Genomic DNA, 23849 nt, shown 5'->3' on the forward strand with positions numbered 1-23849 from the left:
GTACTTGTACAACAATTCCAGCCTCGGTGTAATACCTTGGTTATGTAAACTGTATGTATTAATTGCTAGATACACAAATATTTATTGAACACTTCCTTTATTTACTTTTAATTTATAAGAACTTTAATTAATCATTACATTTAATTATGATGTGTTATATTTTGAAAAATATACATTTTAATTATATATTTAACATTCTGTCTAGTTAGAACATTTATAGTTATTAGTAATGTATTTTGTTTTACATTTCGAAGGAAAGTGATCGTACAATTAATAATGTCTAACTATATTTAATATCAGCTGGTTCAGTAGGTAATAAGAACATGACAGTTGTTTGTTTACATTAGGTAAGAGGATAAAGAAAATAAATGAATCTTAGCAGTATTAACTATGAGCCTTAGCTGCAAGTGAAATGTGCCTATCGGTGCTGATTATACTGTTTATTGACCAGCTCTTTTTTTCAATAATCTCGTTATAGTGATTGTGTGCATTATTGTGGTTTTGCTCACAATTACTATGGTAATAAGTCACTATGAGAAAAAGTCATTTCTGACTGTCAAGAATAAAAACTGACGGTATTGGTTTTTTGAGACTATAAAGGTGTGATCTTGATTGATTTTATGGAAAGAAGCACAGCAATTAACATTGAAACTTGAAGAAATTTAGAAGAATCATACAAATAAATGACACAGCATGCTGAGTTCAGGCATCGTTTTTCTTCATGACAACTTTCGTTTGCAAACTGCAGTATACAGTCAACACCAAATTGACTGTTTCAAATGGGAAATATTTAACCATCCTTCATACAGCTCTGATTTGGCTCCAATTGATTATTACTTTTTCCTAAAAATTAAGAAATGGTTAGCGATGCATCATTTTAAAAATGATAGGAGTTGAAAAAGTTTTATTGTCTGCCTGTTTTATCACAGGCGGCAGAGTTTATGATGCGTCAAAAACTTGTTTACAGACATGACAAGTGCCTTAATTTGGACGGCATTATGTAGAAAAGTAGCTAAAAAATATAGCTATAAGATGTAAGTAATAAGTTGTTTTTTATTAATTAGTGTTTTTTAATAATGAATCGAAAGTTACTTTCTGAAAAGCCTCTATACTTAATTGTCTCTACCCATTAGAAGAAATTTATTTAACCATTCAACTAATAACATTGAATAACAGTTAATAAAATCAGCAAAAACATTGTCATTGTAAGTGTTTCATATTCCTTAAGAAAAAAAATTGCATATTGGAAGTTAAAATTAACTTTCAATATTTGAACAATTTGTACTGATATAGAAAAGTGTCTTGTTACAACAGTTTCATATTTTATATTTGATTTTTCTTTCCTATATTCTTTTTAACAAAAATATAAAAAAATGGTCATTGAGAATGGGAGAAGTAGAGAATTTTAATATCTGTTTTAGCTTTGCAGTATGAAGGAAAGAGCATTAAAAATTACATTTAAAAATAATGGCATTAGAGGTGTGAAATTTTAATATTGTTATGAGCTTTTGATCGACCAGCAAAATAAGTGTTTTTATTCATGAAAAACCATTAAAATTGTATAAAAGCGTAAGTATATTATTTTTATCTGGTAACGGTTTTTGCATTGTATCTCTTCTATTCTTATCACCTTGTCCAAAAAACACTATACACAGGTGATATGTTTTTTCAACGTGAAAGGGAGCAGGGAAGACCCTTAAAGCACTTGGCTCTTAAAGCAGACTAACAAACTGTAGTTGTAAGTTGTTATTACACACAATCCTAAGCATTTGTCTCTATCCGACCTATCCTTTCCTGTTAATATTATTTTTATATGTAATACAAAAGTTGAGCAACTTAAACCGAACTGAGCCAGCTCAAACTGCAGTTATTTAAGGTCACTTAATGTTGCTACCATTGCTGCTACTATCAGTGTCACTGTTGGTTGTGTTTGTTAACACTCTTACATAGTGTTATGAGTTTTAAATGGTTCATGATTCAGTATAGTATAGTTTTGTTCTTTGCAGTTGCTTTCCTAAAATGGCCTATTCAATTGAGGAAATGGCTGGTTGCTATAGTGTAAGCTGTGTTCTGGACCTTTCAAAAATCGCATCACATATTTGCAGAAAAATTTCTGAATGCCAATATCTCAGCAAAGAGAAGCACACATTGGTTAAAAAATAGCGTACAATAGAATTTGTTTCAAATACAAAACAAAATAGTCCGTAGTAGGAAATGCTCTGATGAATTCTTCAATGAAGATGTTTTGCCAGTCTGAAAATGTCTGTAAGAAAGTAGAGAACATTTATTTTTTATAATAAAAAACCAACTTGAACAACCCACATACAGAATTACAAAGTAAATGAAGTGACACTTACTTTATTTTTCTTTGCTTTATTACAATATCACTTTCACAGGATCCCGCATTATCAGTTGTATATAAATTATATAAAATTACATATCAAAACATTATTATTTTTTTTTTTTGTAGAAAAAAATTAAAATTACTTTCATATATAGAAAACATGAAGTCAATTAAATAAATAAATTACATATATTTAAATATAATGTAAATTAAGAATTAAAAATTAAAATTAACTTTAAAAATAAAATAATTAGAAGATTTATACCATGTAACCCAGCCAGCCAATGTGTTACATTACTGAGTGGATTTGAAATTATTTATATACATTCTGATTATATCTGTTTTTATCTAAAAATGTGCTGCCATATATTGCTGTTTTTATAATAGTGTCATCTTCATACTCTGTGTGAAAATTGATCAAATTGGAAATGATCAACTTTCAGACAGAGTATGAAGATTATAAAAGCAGCAAAAGATGGCATCACATTTTTAGATAAAAACAGATATAATCAGAATGTATATAAATAATTTCAAATCTACTCAGTAAGATTTGAATGGCAGAAAAGCTCCTGGAATAGACGGATACCTGCAGAATTACTGCGCAGTGCAGGTGAGGGAGTGATAGATAGAATGTACAAATTGGTGTGTAATATTTACGAAGAAGAGGAAGTTCCGTCAGACTTCAAAAAGAGTGTTATAGTCACAGAACAATTAGCTTAACTAGTCATGCATCAAAAATCTTGATTAGAATTCTGTACAGAAGAATTAAGAGGAGAGTGGAAGAAGTGTTAGGAGAAGACCAATTTGGTTTCAGGAAAAGTATAGGGACAAGGGAAGTAATTTTAGTGCTCAGATTAATAGTAGAAGGAAGATTAAAGATAAACAAACCAACATACTTGGCATTTATAGATCTAGAAAAGGCATTCGATAATGTAGACTAGAATAAAAATGTTCAGCATTTAAAAAAAATTTAGGGTTCAAGTACAGAGATAGAACAATTGTTAACATTTACAGGAACCAAACTGCAACAGTAATAATCAAAGAACATAAGAAAGAAGCCGTAATAAAAAAAGGAGTCTGACAAGGATGTTCCCTATCTCCTTTATTTTTTAATCTTTACTGAAGTAGCAGTTAATGATGTTAAAGAACAATTTAGATCTGGAGAACAGTACAGGGTGAAAAGATAAAGATTTTACAGTCTGCTGATGATATAGTAATTCTAGCTGAGTGTAAAATAGATTTAGAAGAAACAATGAATGGCATAGATGAAGTCCTACGCAAGAACTATCACATGAAAATAAACGAGAACAAAACAAAAGTAATGAAATTTAGTAGAAATAATCTAGATGAACTACTGAATATAAAAATAGGAAGAGAAAAGATTACAGAGGTAAAAGAATTTTGTCATTTGGGAAGTAGAATTACTAAAGATGGACAAAGTAGGAGCGATGTAAAATGCCAAATAGCACAGGCGAAATGAGCCTTCAGTCAGAAATACAATTTGTTTACATCAAAAATTAATTTAAACATCAGGAATTGAAAGTATATGTTTGGAGCATAGCTTTATATGGAAGTGAAACTTGGACACTTGGAGTACCTGAGAAGAAAAGATTAGAAGCTTTTAAATCGTGGTGCTACTGGAGAATGTTAAAACTCAGATGGGTGGATAAAGTGACAAATGAAGAGGTGTTGCAGCAAACTGATGAAGAAAGAAGCATTTGGAGAAATATAGTTAAAAGAAGAGACAGACTTATAGGCTACATATTAAGGCATCCTGGATTAGTCTCTGTAATATTGGAGGGACAGGTAGAAAGGAAAAATTGTGCAGACAGTTAATGTTTGGAATATGTAAAACAAATTGTTAGAGATGTAGGATGTAGGGGATATACTGAAATGAAACGACTGGCGCTACATAGGGAATGTTGGAGAGCTGCATCAAACCAGTCAAGTGACTGAACAAAAAAAAAATTTAAATATATGTAATTATTTAATTTAATTGACTTCATGTTTTTTCTATTTGATAGTAATTTTAATTTTAATCTCATAATTTTTTCTAAAAAAAAAAAAAAATGTTTTGATATGTCATTTTACATAATTTATCTACAACTGATAATGCTGTATCCCATGAAAGTGCTGTTGGAATAAAGAAGTTGGAATAAATAAGGTGTCATTTCATTTACTTTGTAATTCTGTACTTGGGTTGTTCAAGTTGGTTTCTTTATTATAAAAAATAAGATATATTGGTATAGAAGAATATGAGCGTTATAAGTATTGACTTTAAAAAGAAAAAAACATATATATATAAATTATAAACCAAATTGATCCACCTAAGTACAGAAATATACATTAAATAAGATTATACCTTAAATTTTTCATATCTTTAAAAAATTGTTTTTTTGGAAACCCACATCTTTAGTTGTAATTTATTTTAAACTGTTTATATCAAATTACATATTACACTCAAATACATTTAAATTTATCAAAAACAATATATAATTTTTTTTTTATTTTAAAAATTAAAAAAAATTAAAACGTTTTTAAAATATAAATTAAAAAATACATATATAAAAATATGACGTCAGATTTGGTAGAAACTAAAATATATAAATAACTAGGATTAAATGCACCATTTAACTTGGCTAAATTATAAATATATATATATCCATGGTAGAAGGTATATTCTGTTTGTTCTTAAAATTATAGAGATCTAAGAATTAAAATTTCTTTTATGCAGGTGGATGTTTTGGAAACTGATTTAACTCAAGGTCTTAAAGATGGTGTTGTGGATATTTTAGTTTTTAATCCTCCTTATGTTTTAACTGAGCCTGATGAGATAAGTGGAAGAGGATTACAGCGAGCCTGGGCTGGAGGATGCAAAGGTCGTCAAGTCATGGATAGGTTGGTAGTATATGATGTATTTAAAAACTTTTGTCACTTTTAAACTGTAACGTCACAGTTTGTATGGAGAAAAGAAAAGAAATGGAAATATCTTTACCTAGTAAAGAGTTGAGAATGGTTGGAAACCATTCTCTTATAGATACTAAACTAAAATTACAGTTTTGTGTCATAACTTCAGTTGTAATACAGCCCAGCCGTCTCATTTCCATTGCACCTTAAATAAAATAATAAAAAACATTGACTTCTTTATTTTTTTAATTTTCTGTAACCAGAAACTCACTGTAACAGATTAAGAATACAGGGTAAATATTATACTAAAAAAAAAATTTTGGTCAGTTTTATATAATTACATTTTTTAAGTACATTTCTAGGACCTATGTTAAGAAGAAGGGTACCCAATGTTCAAAGGATAATATTTTTAATTTAAATTATGTTACTCTATTTAAGAAATCGTATAACTTTTTTTGAAAACATAAATTCTAAGACATTTTGTGTGCAGAAATCTTAATACTGTAAAAGTGAATTGCTGAGTATGATGAAAATGGAATGTTCTTGATGATGTAGGAATGTATCCTAAATTACATAGAAAATATCTGGGATTCAAGTATCTGATTATAGATTGTCACTTTTGATTCAAACATAGTGGGTGAATACGGGCTGGGCAAAAGGAATGAAAGAGGGGACCGACTTATAGAGTTTTGCACGAAGTATAATTTAGTAATTGCCAACACCCAGTTTAAAAATCGTAATAGAAAAATATACACTTGGAAAAAGCCAGGCGATACTGCAAGGTATCAGATAGATTATATCATGGTTAAGCAAAGATTTAGAAATCAACTCGTTGACTGCAAAACTTACCCTGGAGCAGACATTGATAGTGACCATAATTTGGTGATAATGAAATGTAGATTGGGGTTTAAAAACCTGAAGAAAAGGTGTCAGATGAATCGGTGGAATTTAGAGAAGCTTGAGGAAGAGGAGGTAAAGAAGATTTTTGAAGAGGAAATCGCAAGAGGTCTGAGTAAAAAAGATAAGGTAGAAAATGTAGGAGAAGAATGGGAGAATGTTAAAAAGGAAATTCTTAAATCAGCAGAAGCGAACTTAGGCGGAATAAAGAGAACTAGTAGAAAACCTTGGGTTTCAGATGATATATTGCAGCTGATGGAAGAACGTAGAAAATATAAGAATGCTAGTGATGAAGAAAGTAAAAGGAATAAGTAAAAGAAAGAGCAACAGTAATAATTGAAGAACATAAGAAAGCAACCGTAATGAGAAAGGGAGTCCGACAAGGATTGTTCCCTATCTCCGTTACATTTTAATCTTTACATGGAACTAGCAGTTAATGATGTTAAAGAACAATTTAGATTCGGAGTAACAGTACAAGGTGAAAAGATAAAGATGCTACGATTTGCTGATGATATAGTAATTTTAGCCGAGAGTAAAAAGGATTTAGAAGAAACAATGAACGGCATAGATGAAGTCCTATGCAAGAACTATCGCATGAAAATAAACAAGAACAAAACAAAAGTAATGAAATGTAGTAGAAATAACAAAGATGGACCGCTGAATGTGAAAATAGGAGGAGAAAAGATTACGGAGGTAGAAGAATTTTGTTATTTCGGAAGTAGAATTACTAAAGATGGACGAAGCAGGAGCGATATAAAATGCCGAATAGCACAAGCTAAACGAGCCTTCAGTAAGAAATATAATTTGTTTACATCAAAAATTAATTTAAATGTCAGGAAACGATTTTTGAAAGTATATGTTTGGAGTGTCGCTTTATATGGAAGTGAAACTTGGACGATCAAAATATCTGAGAGGAAAAGATTAGAAGCTTTTGAAATGCGGTGCTATAGGAGAATGTTAAAAATCAGATGGGTGGATAAAGTGACAAATGAAGAGGTATTGCGGCAAATAGATGAAGAAAGAAGCGTTTGGAAAAATATAGTTAAAAGAAGAGACAGACTTATAGGCCACATACTAAGGCATCCTGGAATAGTCGCTTTAAAATTTGAAGGACAGGTAGAAGGAAAAAATTGTGTAGGCAGGCCACGTTTGGAATATGTAAAACAAATTGTTAGGGATGTAGGATGTAGAGGGTATACTGAAATGAAACGACTAGCACTAGATAGGGAATCTTGGAGAGCTGCATCAAACCAGTCAAATGACTGAAGACAAAAAAAAGATTCAAACAATTTTTACATTATAGCATGGTCTTAAAACTAGTGTAAGCAAATAAATTAACAACTAGTATTGTTGTGTGTGCACTCACTTCCTTACTTACACTGTAAGCAACCAAGTTTAAGTAGGTAAGGAGTAAATACTGCAGATAACAATATTTTTATTTTATTTGTGTATGTTCAAACTTATAAATCAGTTTCAGACACCATGGTATCTGTAAGTAATAGGACAGGAGAACAGTCCTTTTAAAAATGTTGATTTTTTATAAATTGCCATAGAATCATTTTTCATTGATCTTTTTTCACAGTAACAACAAACTACTATGCACAAGTTAATATAAGGTACATTCAAAAAGTTCCAGAATTTTTTTTAATAAATGTTTTGGATATGCCTGTAATCTGGTAAGTCTTATTTCCTAGTAAATTCTCTCCCTTTGGTTGATGCACTGCTCAATGCCATTGACATTTCTTGAAATAATCCTGATAGGCATCAGTGTCATAGTATATAGTCAACCAAATATGAAGATATTTTCTGTAATTATTTTTCTAAAATCGATCCTTTCAAGACCCATATCGCCTTTGTACTTACTAATAATTCAGATATGTATGATTCAACATGATCCACTCAAGTACAGAAAATAAAATGACACTCACCTGATTTTTTCATATGATTTCTACAAAAGTACTTTCGCAGTAACCCGCATCTTCAATTGTAGATATTTTTTTGTAAAATACTTTTTATAAAATTACATATTAAATATAAAAATTAAAATAAAATGAATTGTTAAAAATATTAAAATTAAAATTATATATAAAAATATATGATCAATTAAAAATAAAATAAAATAAAGTAAAAAACATACTACATGTATATGGCCAGCCAGCCAATGGTATATTACTGCCTACAGTGACAGTATATATTTTTACATGTAATTTTAATTTTAGTATTTTTTAAATTTTATCTTAGTTTAATCTTTATGTTTAATATGTAATTTTATACAAAGTATTTTACAAAAAATATCTACAACTGAACATGCGGGTTACCGCGAAAGTGCTTTTGTAGAAATCATATGAAAAAATAAGGTGAGTATCATTTTATTTTATTTTCAGTACTCGGGTGGATCACATTGAATCATACTTATTTTCTGCAATGTCTACAGTTGTCTCAAATTATTTTTCCTTCAAAGAAGGTATATTTAATATTGTTCTAAGATTAAAATTTAATATCTTAATGTCATGAATGCCAGTCGTCATCTGCTGACCAGCAACCATGCTCAATTCACTTGAGTTAATCTTAAGAATTTTTTTTGGCTTCATTGATTACCATAAAATTTCACTATTTCATAAGTCTATAAAGGTTTAGGTATATCTTTAAAATATTTGAAGTTGATTTGCAGCTGATGAATATCAGTCGTTTCTAATATATTACATACGTTATATATTTATGAAAGAACAGCTGTAGCTCAAAGAATAATTACATTAGAATGACCCAACTAATAACAAAGTTATTTATGTAGGGTGCCACTATACTTCACCATTTACTAGGTCATGCTGTGACTTAGCATGGCCTGCTATTTGAAAATTTCTGAATCTTTTTGAACAGAATTTGTGTAGTATAATAATTTGAAAACAGTAATCTGAAACTAAGTAAAATCTTTATTTAATGATGATTTTATTTATGATTAATAAGATATCGGAACAGTAATATATAAATATACTGAACATGTATGTAAATCAAGAAAAAGTTTACTTGTCAAAATGTTTATAAAATCGTTTTTATGTACTGGACATGGGTGATATATGGTATATAAAACTTTATCTTCACATTTGTGTAGTAACCATGATTGTGCCACATTTGTGTTTCCTGTCCCAGATTTTTTATAACTATTTTGTATAAATATAATGATTAGCAACTATATTATTTAAATACAACTATATGCCTATTTGATTATACATTTTTTCTTCAAATGTAAAAAGCATGCGTCTTATAATTTTCCTAAACTGAAAATTTCAAATATTTATGTACAAAAGAAGTATTTGAATTTAAAAATTTGTTTGTTGTAATAAAAAATACGTTTTTTTTTTGTCTTCAGTCATTTGACTGGTTTGATGCAGCAGCTCTCCAAGATTCCCTATCTAGTGCTAGTCGTTTCATTTCAGTATACCCGCTACATCCTACATCCCTAGCAATTTGTTTTACATATTCCATATGTGGCCTGCCTATACAATTTTTTCCTTCTACCTGTCCTTCCAATGTTAAAGCGACTATTCCAGGATGCCTTAGTATGTGGCCTATAAGTCTGTCTCTTTTTTTAACTATATTTTTCCAAACGCTTCTTTCTTCATCTATTTGCCGCAATACCTCTTCATTTGTCACTTTATCCACCCGTCTGATTTTTAACATTCTCCTATAGCACCGCATTTCAAAAGCTTCTAATCTTTTCCTCTCAGATACTCTGATCGTCCAAGTTTCACTTCCATATAAAGCGACACTCCAAACATATACTTTCAAAAATCTTTTCCTGACATTTAAATTAATTTTTGATGTAAACAAATTAAATTTCTTACTGAAGGCTCGTTTCGCTTGTGCTATTCGGCATTTTATATCGCTCCTGCTTCGTCCATCTTTAGTAATTCTACTTCCGAAATAACAAAATTCTTCTACCTCCATAATCTTTTCTCCTCCTATTTTCACATTCAGCGGTCCATTTTTGTTATTTCTACTACATTTCATTACTTTTGTTTTGTTCTTGTTTATTTTCATGCTATAGTTCTTGCGTAGGACTTCATCTATGCCGTTCATTGTTTCTTCTAAATCCTTTTTACTCTCGGCTAGAATTACTATATCATCAGCAAATCATAGCATCTTTATCTTTTCACCTTATACTGTTACTCCGAATGTAAATTGTTCTTTAACATCATTAACTGCTAGTTCCATGTAAAGATTAAAAAGTAACGGAGATAGGGAACATCCTTGTCGGACTCCCTTTCTCATTACGGCTTCTTTCTTATGTTCTTCAATTATTACTGTTGCTGTTCGGTTCCTGTACATGTTAGCAATTGTTCTTCTATCTCTGTATTTGAACCCTAACTTTTTTAAAATGCTGAACATTTTATTACAGTCTACGTTATCGAATGCCTTTTCTAGGTCTATAAACGCCAAGTATGTTGGTTTGTTTTTCTTTAATCTTCCTTCTACTATTAATCTGAGGCCTAAAATTGCTTCCCTTGTCCCTATGTTTAAATTATTGTAATTTTGCATGAAACATTAATGCTGCAATGAGAATTTTTTTCTTAATATAATATATAGTAATGTAATTTTCAGTAAATCTAGATTTTATTTCAATACATCTTAATTTTTTTTTTACTTATTCTTTGGATATGTATAAATAAAGAAATAATTTCTATTTCTTAAAATTAATAATACAGTTCAGATCAGTTAGATCTTGCAATAGATGGGAAAAATGCAAGATCTTAATCGACTCATACTGTTCTACTAAAAATTAGGCAAATATTTTCTGGTTGAGTGATAGAAAAAAGGTACTAGCCTTATAATAAAATGCAAAAACAATATTTTCTTGACCTAAATAAAAGATTTATATTAAAAAATTTACTAATAATAGTACTTATCCAGATAGATTTTTAAGAAGATTGTGAAAAAGAGCTAACCCTCCTTTTCAGAATAAAAATATTGTTTGAAAAAAAAATTGTTTAAACAAAATAGTTTTCTCATTTTTACTATAGAAACCTATATTAAATTATAATGTATAATGGAAATATAGAATCCAGGCTATAACAATGTTTCAGTTGATGCTATATTTATTTAATTATGAGATTTTGATAATTGTGAAGGGGGGGAAGAGGCAGAACATGCATCCAATATGGATTAATAAAATATTCCATTAAATATTAAACTAAATGTAACAACCAAATAATTTTTAAAAGTTAAGAGAAAATCAAGAGTATTGTATTTATTCCCGTTAAAGAAAGAAAATTACAGAAAAAAGGTGTACATAAAATAAAAACCATAAAAAAATATCTGGATTGCAATAAAAATTAATTTTTTCTCATGTACTGTAGGAACAAAAGCAATCTTACTCTAACCACCTAGAGTTAGTGTACAAAAATTAAACATGTTAAAAATTTCCCACAGATTTAATGACAGCTGTGAATTTATTGGTATTTTGTGCTGGAATTCAGCGTTCTTCACATTTCAAAACTCAATTCGTCATTCCAGTAATCCCACAATATGCATACTTTCTAAAAATTGTATCGGTTGTTGACTTGAAACAAATAGATGGCTTAAAATTTTGTGGAATGGATGGATTTATTTCAATTTATTTATAAAGACCAGCTGCTGTAATATGTCAGGAGATGGTAAAGGTGAAAGTGGAATAGGTACACTAGCAAGGAGCGATTCAATCTGTTGTAAATTATCACTATGAATTAGTGATAAGTTAAAAAATCAATAATCTGTACTTTTTCTCTTTGCTGTTTTTGTTTGTGAATAAACAAAGTTATTAAACAGTGACTTATAAGTCAACTGAACTCATATGTTAAATGATTAATAGTAAAAAAATTGTTTTGTGTTGATGTCTGCAACGTTGTCATTGTGAGATCTTTATTCTTTATTTAATAGCAAAACAGTTTGATATATAATTTGAGCAATAACATTAAAGTTATGAATAGGAATAAAAGCTTAATTCCTTTAACATACCTTTTACTGTGGAAGAAAAAAGGTCTTATTTATATTTGCATTAGTAATATTTACTATTTTATTTTTTATATCATAAAAATTTATTTTTATTTATCTAAAATTTGCATTTTGTAGACCTTTGTATTTACAAATGAGTAAATTAATTTGAAAGCAATCTACTTGCATTTTCAATAATATTTCTTGGATCGCATTCTATGCAACTACTGCAGAATATTATATAATCTACTTGCTGACTGATGTTTTTTATTTTAAAGACTGATTAGATTATTGTTATTGCAGAAGAAGTAGATATGTTTTGGTATTACTAAATGAAAGAAGACAACTGATGAATTGATTCGCATTTGGTTTTTCCATACATTTTTTTATCATAAATTGCCTAAGCTACTATTTTTGATGTGTTTTACCTGAAGCGTATAATAAAAATTGAGCACCTTTTTTCCATTATAACAATTAATAAGTGTCGAATAGTTTATTTTACAAGTATGTCTTTAAAAAGAAAAAAAAAATTATAAAGCGAGTCTTAAATCCAATTTTTGTGACTTCTTTCAGAAGAGGTTGCTTCAAAAAGACTTCATTTTTGTACAATACAGTATTATTTGTATCCATTAAAAATATGCCATTATTTTATATTTTTTAAAAAGCAAATACTTTTCACTTTTTTATGAATTTTACTGTAATAATATCTGTTAAAGTAAGTGCATCTGAGTTCATAAATTTTCTTTTATAAATAAAGTTAATATCATTTTTTTCTTTTTGTTCCGACTAATACAGATCACGTTTACATAGTTTTGACTACATTCTCTTTTCCCAAAAGGTTTTCATTCTTTTGCTCTGATATTATCGCCTTTCTTCCATCCATATATTCAGGTTTATACCCTTTTTCTTTCTCTCTTGAAACTTAGATTCTCAAATCATTTTTCTAAATTTATCTTTGTTTTTACACAGATCCTTAGAAACGTTTAATGTTTTTAAATCTTTTTCTATTTCTTTAAACCGTTTGGTCTTTGTGACGTGCTTTTATTGAAATTAAATATTTCTTTTGTCAATCCTTGATTGTTCATTCTGCATAAATGTCCACAAAACTGTAATTTTCTTTTCTGGATTAAGTCTCCTATTTTATCTGCATGTTTGTAAATTATTTTCACTTTTCAATTTGTAAAATTCGATCTTCATATTTTGGTGCATATTTTTTTAAAATTCTTTTTTCTACTTTTGCCATATCTTGTTCTGAAAAAATTGCAGATTCTGCCCTGTACAGTGCTTCTGGTAGGACTACAATTTTATAGTACCTCAATTTGGAGTTACATGACAGGGATTTTTCATTGTAAATGTTCTTTATGAGATGATAGGCAGTTTTCATTCGTACTCTATTCTTCATCCCACACTTTTTTTAGATATATTCAGTGTTAGATATATTCTATTTGTCATTGGAAAACCAGTAAGTTTTTTCTTAAGAAATTTGAAGAACAATTTTGCTTGCTCATTTACTTAGTTTCGAATTATGATTTTAGCCTTATCTATAGTTTTGAATTATGATTTTAGCCTTATCTATGTCTCTTGCAAAAATTACAATATCCTCTGCAAAGGCCAGAATGTTTGTAATTATGAATTTATTTTTAGTGCCCATTTTTACGTTGTCATGTATGTTTAACTTTTCAAGTTCTTTTTTCCATTCTATTATAACTTTTTCAAGGGCACTATTAAAGAGGATCAGAGACAGTTCATCTCCTTGCCTTATAAAAGTTTTAATTTCGAATGGTTCTGAAAGTTCCCCTAAGAATTTCATTTCTGATTTTATGTTTCTTATAGTCTTGGGCTCTATCTTAAATTCTTCAAGGATTTTAAGAAGAGATTCCCGGTGGATGGAGTCATAGGCTTTCTTAAAATCTATAAAAATTGTAACTAATTTTTTGGTGTAGTAAAATTTATTTTAGATTAAAGATTTGCTCTGCACAACTTCTTCCTGGTCTAAATCTACATCAATATTCTTCAATTTTTTTTCTGTTGTTGGTTGTATTTTACTTAACAGTGTCTTAGACAAAACTTTGTATGGGACTGACAACAGTGAAGTTCCTCTGTAATTGTTGATATTTTTTTTTTTTCTTGTGGGGATGTATTAAAGCATTTTTCCAATCTTCTGAAATTATTTCTGTTTCCCAGATTTCTTTAAAGATTCTTTCTAGTTTTTCACTCAGTTCTTCGTTGGAATATTTCAATATTTCTACAAATATATTCTCTCTTTTCTATTTTAGCCTCTGGAACCACCGTAAGGTATTACTTCAGAGGATGAATGAGGATGATATGTATGAATGTAGATGAAGTGTAGTCTTGTACAGTCTCAGGTCGACCATTCCAGGTTAAACATCGTGTGGTTAATTGAAACCCAACCATCAAAGAACACCGGTATCCATGAACTAATATTCTCCACATATTTTATTATTTTCAAGTGATTTTATTATTTCTTTCATTTTCTCAGCATTTGGAAGTTGGGAAATTTGGGAGTTTGGATTATTTTGGGTCGGGGCAGTTCAGCAGGTTTTCAAAATATTTAGCTAATTGTATTAGATTTTCTTGTTTATTCATTATTATGTTCCCTTTTTCATTACTAAAGTTAGTAAAAATTGGGTTAAAGCCTGATAATTTGAATTTAAAAATTTCATAAAAATTTCTCAATTATTTTTAGCGACATTTTCTTGTAAATTTTTTACATTACTGTTTTTCATAATTCCTTTTTTGATTTCTAATGATTTTAGAAGTTTCTTTTTTGATTTTATCCAGATTGCAGTGTTTTTTTTTGTAGAGTTGAATTATAATTTTCCATATTTTTTCTCTGTTTCGAAGAGCATCTTCACTGACATTATTCTACAAAATTTGTTTTTTTCTTTTTAACTTTGGAGAAGGTCTCTTCTGCCAACTCTATAATTTTGTTTTTAAGTTTATTCCAATTTTTATCTTTGATCCCTGCAATTTGTTTTTATATTTTTCAGTATTTTCTTCTTTTTAGTTTGGTTTTTGCATGTTAAATCTTTTAATATTGTTTGCTTTTCAATTAATTTTGATTTTGGAGACAAATTTTTATTTAATTTGGGAATAAATAATGAGGATTTCAAATAATGGTCTGAATGAAATTCTGATTTTCTTAATTTTACGTCTAAAATTTCTGTTAGGTTATCTTTAAGATTGCAACATAATTTACTTGAAATTTTCCAAGCATTTGGTTTGAAAATTTGTTATGTTTTACATTTTTTGGGAATTTTCTTTAGTGTTGTTGACATTAATTTTAAGCCAAAGTTTTATAGATTGCTATTAATCTTTTACCATTTGAATTTGTTTTCTTTTGTGCTTAGTATTTTCCTTTAATCTGTAAATCTTATTCTTTTTTTCCAATCTGTGCATTAGTCACCTAATAAGATTTTTATATGTCTTTTGTTTATTTCTTTTCCGTAAAGTTTCCCAGTATTGTTCTACTTCTCCTTTATTTCTAAAGTTGCCTTTGTTTATTGGCTCATGACAATTGATTATATCATTATTTTTGTATTTTAAACTTAAAATAGGAAGTCTATTATTTAGGAAGAAAATTTATAGTGTTATTCTCTTACTGTTTGTCAGTTAAAAAGGCTGTTCCAAAAATTTCATACCATTTGTATTTTGAACTGTTTCAGCTGGATTTCCTTTAAAATTTTCATAATTAAAATTATTTTCATCTTTCAATTTTGTGTCTTGAATCGCGCAGATAAAGTGTCAAACAAGGAGGTATTTAAGAAAGATAATGAAGAGAGAAGCTTTTGAAACACTTAAAAAGAAAAAGAGACATTGTTAGGCACCAGGGTCTGCTTAAGAGAATGATAGAGGTCAGATGGAAGGGAGAGATTGTAGGGGAAGGCTTTGGTTGGAGTTTGTAAAACAGATAAATTGACAATATGAACTGATACTTTCTGGGAGCTAAAGAGAAAGGCTGATAATCAACAAAAGTGGAGAGCTGCTGCCAACAGCCTAAGGGCTGTTAACCAAAGAAGAAGAAGAAAGCTCAGTTTAATTTTTAATTTTGGGTTTTGTTCTAAGATTCCAGAGTCCTTTGATTGACTTGTCTATTCTTTTTCTGCCCCCACAGAGTCCGAGATGACCAGTTGTATACTCTTTTGGTTTGACAGATTTTTATCACGTGCAGATTGGTTTGTAGAAAAGAACTTTCCATCTTTACTATGATTGTTAGCAGATGCATAAAAATCTTGTGATTTTCAAAATAAGACTATAGTTACAGACTGTAGAATTCTCTTATTTAGTTCACTGAAATCTCTTAGGATCTTTGGGCTATCCAGCAGCACCACAAGGAGGCAACCATCTTCATTTTGGCTCTAATTGAGAATAAATCTCCGCTAAAAGAATTTTTTAGAAAGAGAATCGTTGCCAATGATCATTATCATTATTGTGAAAATAAAATAAATTTATAAATAAGAGAGCAGGCAGTAAACAGTGAGGTCTTAAGCTCCAGTTTTGTTTATTTATTTTCCAAGTATTTTACCCACGTGCTCAATTACAGTTGCCTTTTTTTGTCTGAACTAGATATCTGCAAGTCAATAATGATCACATGGCCTTTTTTTATTATGCATCCATTTGGGCATTCTAAATGAGTTCTTCATCTAGAATAATCTCTAAATATTTATCCCAAAAGCTCCAAAATACTGTTATTATTCTACTAGATTGTTCAGGTTTTTTTTTATATAGGAATATTTTATAATATTCACTCCTAATATTTTCCAAAGTTTCTCTTTTATGCACCATTATTGACTATAATCAAGATATTTATTATCTGTACTGGTATAAGGAATTTTCTTATGAGTAAGGACAGCAACATCAGTCAGTGTAACTCTGTATGTGGTTCCTTCATGTTTAGCTACCGCTACAACTACAATCTATCAATATAAAATCCCTCTTCTGAAGTTTCTACTTGTAAATATCATTTTAATTTCCCTTAATATTCATGGGTCAGTACTATTATAATTTCTCAAAAAAGAAAAAAAAATTGTTTGAGACTGTAATATACATTTTTTCTCAATTGCTTAAAAAAAATGAATAAGTCAATGAAGAAGTCGTAAAGTATAAAAATTATGGCACTGTTGAGTGTGGTATTTTTAAAAATTATTTTTGAATTATGTGACAATGTGCGAATACATACATGTGCCAGTATTTAATGTTCTGATTTGAATTTAGGGAAAGTCAATATTACATGGGAAATAATCATTATTGATTTATATAAATATTTGTGATTGTTATAATCCCACTTTTCTTTTATACAAGTTCACTGATGTAGAACTAGTCTGAAGGATCATTCTATTAAGGACCTTAATATCATTCTTTTAATAGTGAAATTAAGTCTCGAGTTCTTTTTTTACTGAAATTTCTCAGTATTCAATATTACTTCATAATATTGAATGCTGTAATGTAGAGCCGCTGTAATGTATTATACTGATACGTTAACAAAATTATTTTTCTACATTAATGTAAATTCTCATATATTTACTCGTAAATATATTTTATGTTTTTTTCTTTTGCAAGTACAGTAAGTTGTCTTTTTATTCCAAAAATTCATACAAAGAATTCAGTATGATATACAGAGTATGGTACGTTGACAGTACTACCAAACAATGCTTATGGCTGAGTGTTACCTTGTTGCTTTTCATCCAGAAGAGTCTGGAATTGAATCTTAGTCATTTTTTGCATTGTTAGAATTTTGTATCCATTTTCATATTGGTTTTTGCTCTCTCATATTGTTTTTTCAGATATGTTCAAAACCTTATTCTGTATCAAACTAATATTTAAAATTATTCATTTTTATTTTGTAAAGAAAGTTCCTTTGGTGATCCTGTTGTGTCTACAAAATAAATGTAGATGACCCTTTTAACAAAATAATATAAATGACTGGATAATATTTAATACATGCAAAGTAATAAAAGAATTCAATGAACTCTTTTGATCTAGCACTAATTAAAAATAATATTCCTTTAAATTTTTCTTTTAATTTTTTGTTGTATCTCTTTTGTAAATAATATCGGACCTTTTTTTATCTTCTATGATTTAACATCTTGTTAAATGACCTAAAAAACATCAGTAAGCAGATGATTTTTTTTTTAGATGAATTGTAAGGTCTGCTTTTAATGGTTATTGGTGTTTAGTGTTTCACATTTTTATAATTATTATTGGTGTTTTAAATATTTAAATAAATATCAACTAACTGATGTCTTTTTTAACAAATTGTTAGTCATGGAAAATAAAAATCAGGTCGGATATTATTTTCAAAAGAGATACAACAAAAAAGTAACAGAAAAATTTAATTGAAAAAAGTAACAAATGATATTAAATAATGTATGATAGTATAGTGACATTTAATTAATTATTTAATTAAATGTCACTTAATGACTTATTTGTGTGAAATAAGTCATTAAGTTTTTAAATAATTTCACATAAAAGCAGCATGTAAGCAATCATCTAATTTCAAAAATAGATTAAACAAAAACCACAATCAGTACAAATTTAAGGTGTATATATGTACGTATAAAATTAACTTCAGTACATATGAAAAAATACATCAGCCAAGCAGAAGGATTTAAATTTAAGGAACAGTAGAAAAAAAATTATATTCCTGATACTAATTAAATATTGAAATACTATTGAATAACAAATATTAGACTCTAGAAATATCACAAATTAATAAAACATGTTAAACGTCAATAAAAAAATAGAAAAAACATTAGGGAAAATATTTATATAATCAAAAATAAGAATAGTTATAAACTAACAAAAACATTCTTCAACACAAAGTATGTACACATTCAGAAATTACATGAATACAGAGCAAATATAACAGTTCAATATTAATGTCTCAGAAAAAAGCACAGGAAACAGGTAGGCATAGCCAGGACACATAAAAAAATTATGCAAAATATGAATTGGAACAACAGAAATAACTGTTCACACTTGTGACAAGCAACAAAAAAAATTTGTTACAACCTCTGATAAAGAAAACCAGCAGCAATAGGGCCAACAGTGTTCGATTGGAAGGAGGGAACAGGAGCAGTATTAACTAAAATTATTGCTAAGAGTAGTTTGCTAATTAAAATATTGAAGGAAATAACATTAAATATTTTACGATTTTGTTATTTTTAAAATTAGTTTCTTATGAACTGATTTTTTTTTAATACTCATAAGTATGTAATTTTATTTCTTGTTTTCAGGTTATTTCCATTGTTACCTACATTATTATCATCTAATGCTTGTTTTTACTTGGTTGTAATTGAAGAGAATTGTCCTGAAGAGATATCTTCAGTTATGCTTGATTTAGGATTTGAGAGTTCGGTTCTTCAAAGTAGGAAAGTAAGGGGAGAACAGCTTTCAGTGATGAAATTTATAAGAATTTAGTTCATAGGCATCAATTTTACATTTCTATTTTTTATCTTTGGCATGGTATAAAATAAATTATTTATTATCATTAAATTAATATTTATTTAACATTATATTTAGTCAAATAAATGTTTTGTTATACAATATGTAATGTTTTTGCAATAAGATTTTTGTACTCCCTAAGCGATTTACGTAGAATAAAAATATTAAAATTAGAGCATATTTTTTATCTGATTAAATGAATTTGCATTTTTTTTTGTACTGATAATAATTACTGTTCATTCCCATTTTATATTTGGGTTATTGTTAATACTTTTCCAACTAGGAATGTTTTATTAATATAAAATAATAATAATAAAATGTAATATTAAATAACAATGTTAATAAATAAGTAAATAAATATATATGTATATATATTAATAATTAACATCTTACTTTAAACTGCACATTGTAATTATTTCTGATTATTCATTGTAATTTTCTTTTGAGAAAAATTTCAGTGAGTAATTGGATGCAACTAAAATAAGGTTTTGATGTATTACTTGTTATAAGAAATTGAATTTGATAAAAGTACATGCTTAAATTTTTACTTAGACAGCAAGTTTGTTTAGACTTATAGTGTAACAGTGATATTATTACTTTTTAGAAGTTAAACAATAAAATAATTGTACAAGAAATCATACAATTTTTTATAATTTATTACTGATTTGTTTAAAAAAACAAATAAATGTATATAAAAAAGCAGCTATCTTACTGGTTTTTTTTTTGCTTGGGTTATTATTGTCTTTTAAGACCACATAGGATCATTTTAGTCAGTCCGTTATCTAAATCTCTTTAATGGGACTGTTTGGGCCGTGTGGTTCTCCCAGTACTTTTTATACATTCCGATCTTTGTGCCTCTTCTGTTGTTGAAAATATTTGTGTTGTAAGATTTTTCTTGTGAGTGTCAAACGAGGTGTTTTTGTTCTTGATTTTCTTGTTTAATTTTATTTTGTCTGTGGTATAAGGCAAATTTCCTTCAGATCCTCTCTTATTTCTCTGATCCATTTGCATTCTGTCTTGGTGATTTTAAAGTCAAGATTGTACTGCTCTAACTGTTTTAGAAGTCTTGAATCTTGCATCCTCATGATGAGTCTAAAGAATCCTAATCTCGCATGGGTTCTAACTTAGCATTGGCAGTGATGTGTTCTAACTCTTTGTGCATAACTTTGTTGCGCACAATCCACCATTGCCCATCTTTCTGGTACTTTTTTTGATGCAGGTTCTTCCAATTCTTATTTCGATTTTCTGGAGTCTGTATATCTTTGATTGTTTGTTCAGGTGGAACACTGTTTTCGCTGCAAAAGTAGCTTCTGGTTTTATAATTGTGTTGTAGAGTCTTATTTTTGCGTTTATTAATAGGCATTTTTTATTTTAAGTGTATCAGGTTAATTTTTGAGCTTTAGCTAGTTTGTTTCTTCTTATTTGGAAAGAGTTTTTTTTGATTGGGTTATTATAGCTTGTTGTAATAATATATATTGGGTTATTATTGATCATAATTAAAATTTTTATTTGTAACTGTAAATATTTCTAATTTATAAAAACAACTTTATTTAATTGAAATTCAAGATAATAAATATATATTTTACATATACTCTAAATGTATTTCTACTCTGAATAACACATATCATTGAGCATTGTAAAATGAAAGGAAGAATAAAGAATAAATTATTAAAGATTAATTTATTAACAAAGGTTTTTTCTGGAAATCCTTCGTTTTGTCCTTTTGATGGCTGGCATTCACCATCAATGTTTTTAAGTTTTAAAAACAAGCACTTTTTAAAGGTAGAATAAGGTGGTTGAAGAACTACAGGAATGTTTTTTTTTGCGCCAAAAACTCATTACTTGAAAGTGCAGTGTGACAAGGTGCATTGTCATGATAGCATCCAGTTGTCTGTGATGACTGATCTCATGCAGGCAACTCTTTTCTGCAGTCTTTCAAGAATTTCTGGGTAAACATATTGATTTACAGTCTGTCCCGTAGGCAAAAACTACTTATGGACAATGCCATTACTGGCAAAAAAACAAATTAGCATGGTTTTAATTTTTGCTTTTTTAGGATGTGGTGAGTGTGAAGTGTGCCATTCCTTGCTCTGGCGCTTTGTGTCTGGGTTGTATTCAAATATCCAAGATTCATCACCGGTAATAAGATTTTTTTAAAAAAATTAGGATTAGTTTCAATTTTCCCTAGAAGATAGCAGCACACTTCCACCCTGTTGTTTTTCTGTTCAACAGTGAGGTCTTTTGGGACCAATTTTGCACAGACTTTTTTCATGTCCAATTCGTTTGTCAGAATTTGATGAATTGTGTAAGGTTCAAATTCAGTTGTTCTGCAATCATTCTGACAGTTAATCGCCAGTCGTACTGTATCAAGTCTCTGATTCGCTTAACATTAACGTCACTTTTTGATGTTAATGGTCTTCCAGAGCATGGATCATCAACTGATTCCTGGCCATCTGGAAATACTTTAAACCACCTAAGAACTTGGCTCATGACAGAGCATCATCTCCATATGCCCTTTTTAATTTTTTAAAAGTTTCAGTAGCATTCTCACCGAATTTAACACAAAACTTGATTGCACAATGTTGCTCATAATTAGTATCCCTCATTTTTGTAATGCACAACAAAAACTCGTTCCAAAAAAAGTTTGTTTACATCTCATGTAGCAACAATAGACTAAAAATAGTAATACCTAATATAAATCAGCTGTTCATATAACCATATTTTTACCAGTAACTTTACAGTGTTGCCACTTTGGCTGTCAAAAAAAAACTAGTCTCATGACTATTTACAGACCTTGTATTGTGATGCAATACCAGGAAACAAAGGCAAGGCTAAAAATATTGTCACTGAACTAGATGCTTGGTAGGTGTTTATTTTCAAAAGAAATGATTGATATATGATTGTAAACTTTAGAAATATTGAAATAAATATTCAGAAAATAGATTATACATCTGATTGATGCTTTTTAGGTAACACCAGTAGTGATAAAATTCATGTCTTTTTCTGTTTATTGCATACTGCAGGTATTTTGAAAGCAGGACATTTGAGCACAGAAGAAATGTGGAGTTCTACTTATGGCGTTCCCCTTTGTAAGCTTATCATGTCACAAAATAGATTCAAATTTTTATCTAATTGTTTATGATTTGATGATCGATTGACATGAGGTGGCAATGATAAATATATAGCCATTCGAGGTCTTTGGAATATTTTTATAGTAAACTGTGAAGAAACTTCATTATATTGCACTGTAGATGAAAAACTGCTTGGTTTCTGGGGTAGATGCCCATTTAAAGTAAATGTACCTTCAAAGCCAGATAAATATGGCATAAATGTAGCTTGTTTTTGTGATACCAGAATGTACTACATGGTAAATTCAATACTGTACATTGGTAAAGAGGATGGATCCCCATGAACAGCTTCAAGCACTGAATCTTGTCACAAATATAACGGAATCAATATATAACACTGGATGTAATATTATGGTAGATAATTGGTTTACCTCTGTTCCTCTTGCTGATACAATGCTAAAATATAAACTAACACTTGGATTTTATATTGCTCCTGCTTCGTCCATGTTTAGTAATTCTACTTCCCAAATAACAAAATTCTTCTACCTCCATAATCCTTTCTCCTCCTATTTTCACATTCAGCGATCCATCTTTGTTATTTCTACTACATTTCATTACTTTTGTTTTGTTCTTGTTTATTTTCATGCGATAGTTCTTGCGTAGGACTTCATCTGTGCAGTTCATTGTTTCTTCTAAATCCTTTTTACTCTCGGCTAGAATTACTATATGATCAACAAATCGTAACATCTTTATCTTTTCACCTTGTACTGTTACTCCGAATCTAAATTGTTCTTTAACATCTTTAACTGCTAGTTCCATGTAAAGATTAAAAAGTAACGGAGATAGGGAACATCCTACGTTATCGAATGCCTTTTCTAGGTCTATAAACGCCAAGTATGTCGGTTTGTTTTTCTTTAATCTTCCTTCTACTATTAATCTGAGGCCTAAAATTGCTTCCCTTGTCCCTATACTTTTCCTGAAACCAAATTGGTCTTCTCCTAACACTATTTATTTATTTATTTGATTTTGTCACTATCTCTATTTGTACTCATCGTCTGTTTTTTTTTTTGCTTATTTAATTCTGTTAAATTCAAACAGAAAAGAATTAAATGATAAATTAATAAAATTAAAAGATATTGATCAGGGCAACAGAAAATATAGATTTCAGACCGGTCATGGTTTGTAAAGCAAATAAATTTAGG

At 29.0% G+C, this 23849-nt stretch overlaps 1 protein-coding gene across 1 annotated transcript in view; it reads left to right on the forward strand.

Annotated features, from left to right (window-relative positions):
* LOC142318557 (uncharacterized) overlaps positions 1–21188 on the forward strand; it is an 86527-nt gene extending 65339 nt beyond the window's left edge. The window contains exons 6-7 of the mRNA XM_075355111.1: positions 5079–5242; positions 19372–21188. Coding sequence (XP_075211226.1) covers positions 5079–5242; positions 19372–19555 — 348 coding nt within the window. The 3' untranslated portion in view covers positions 19556–21188. The remainder of the gene's footprint in view (positions 1–5078; positions 5243–19371) is intronic.
* Positions 21189–23849: the final 2661 nt, after the last annotated feature.

Source organism: Lycorma delicatula, chromosome 1 (genome assembly GCF_047948215.1).
Source record: "Lycorma delicatula isolate Av1 chromosome 1, ASM4794821v1, whole genome shotgun sequence".
Lineage (NCBI taxonomy): Eukaryota > Metazoa > Arthropoda > Insecta > Hemiptera > Fulgoridae > Lycorma > Lycorma delicatula.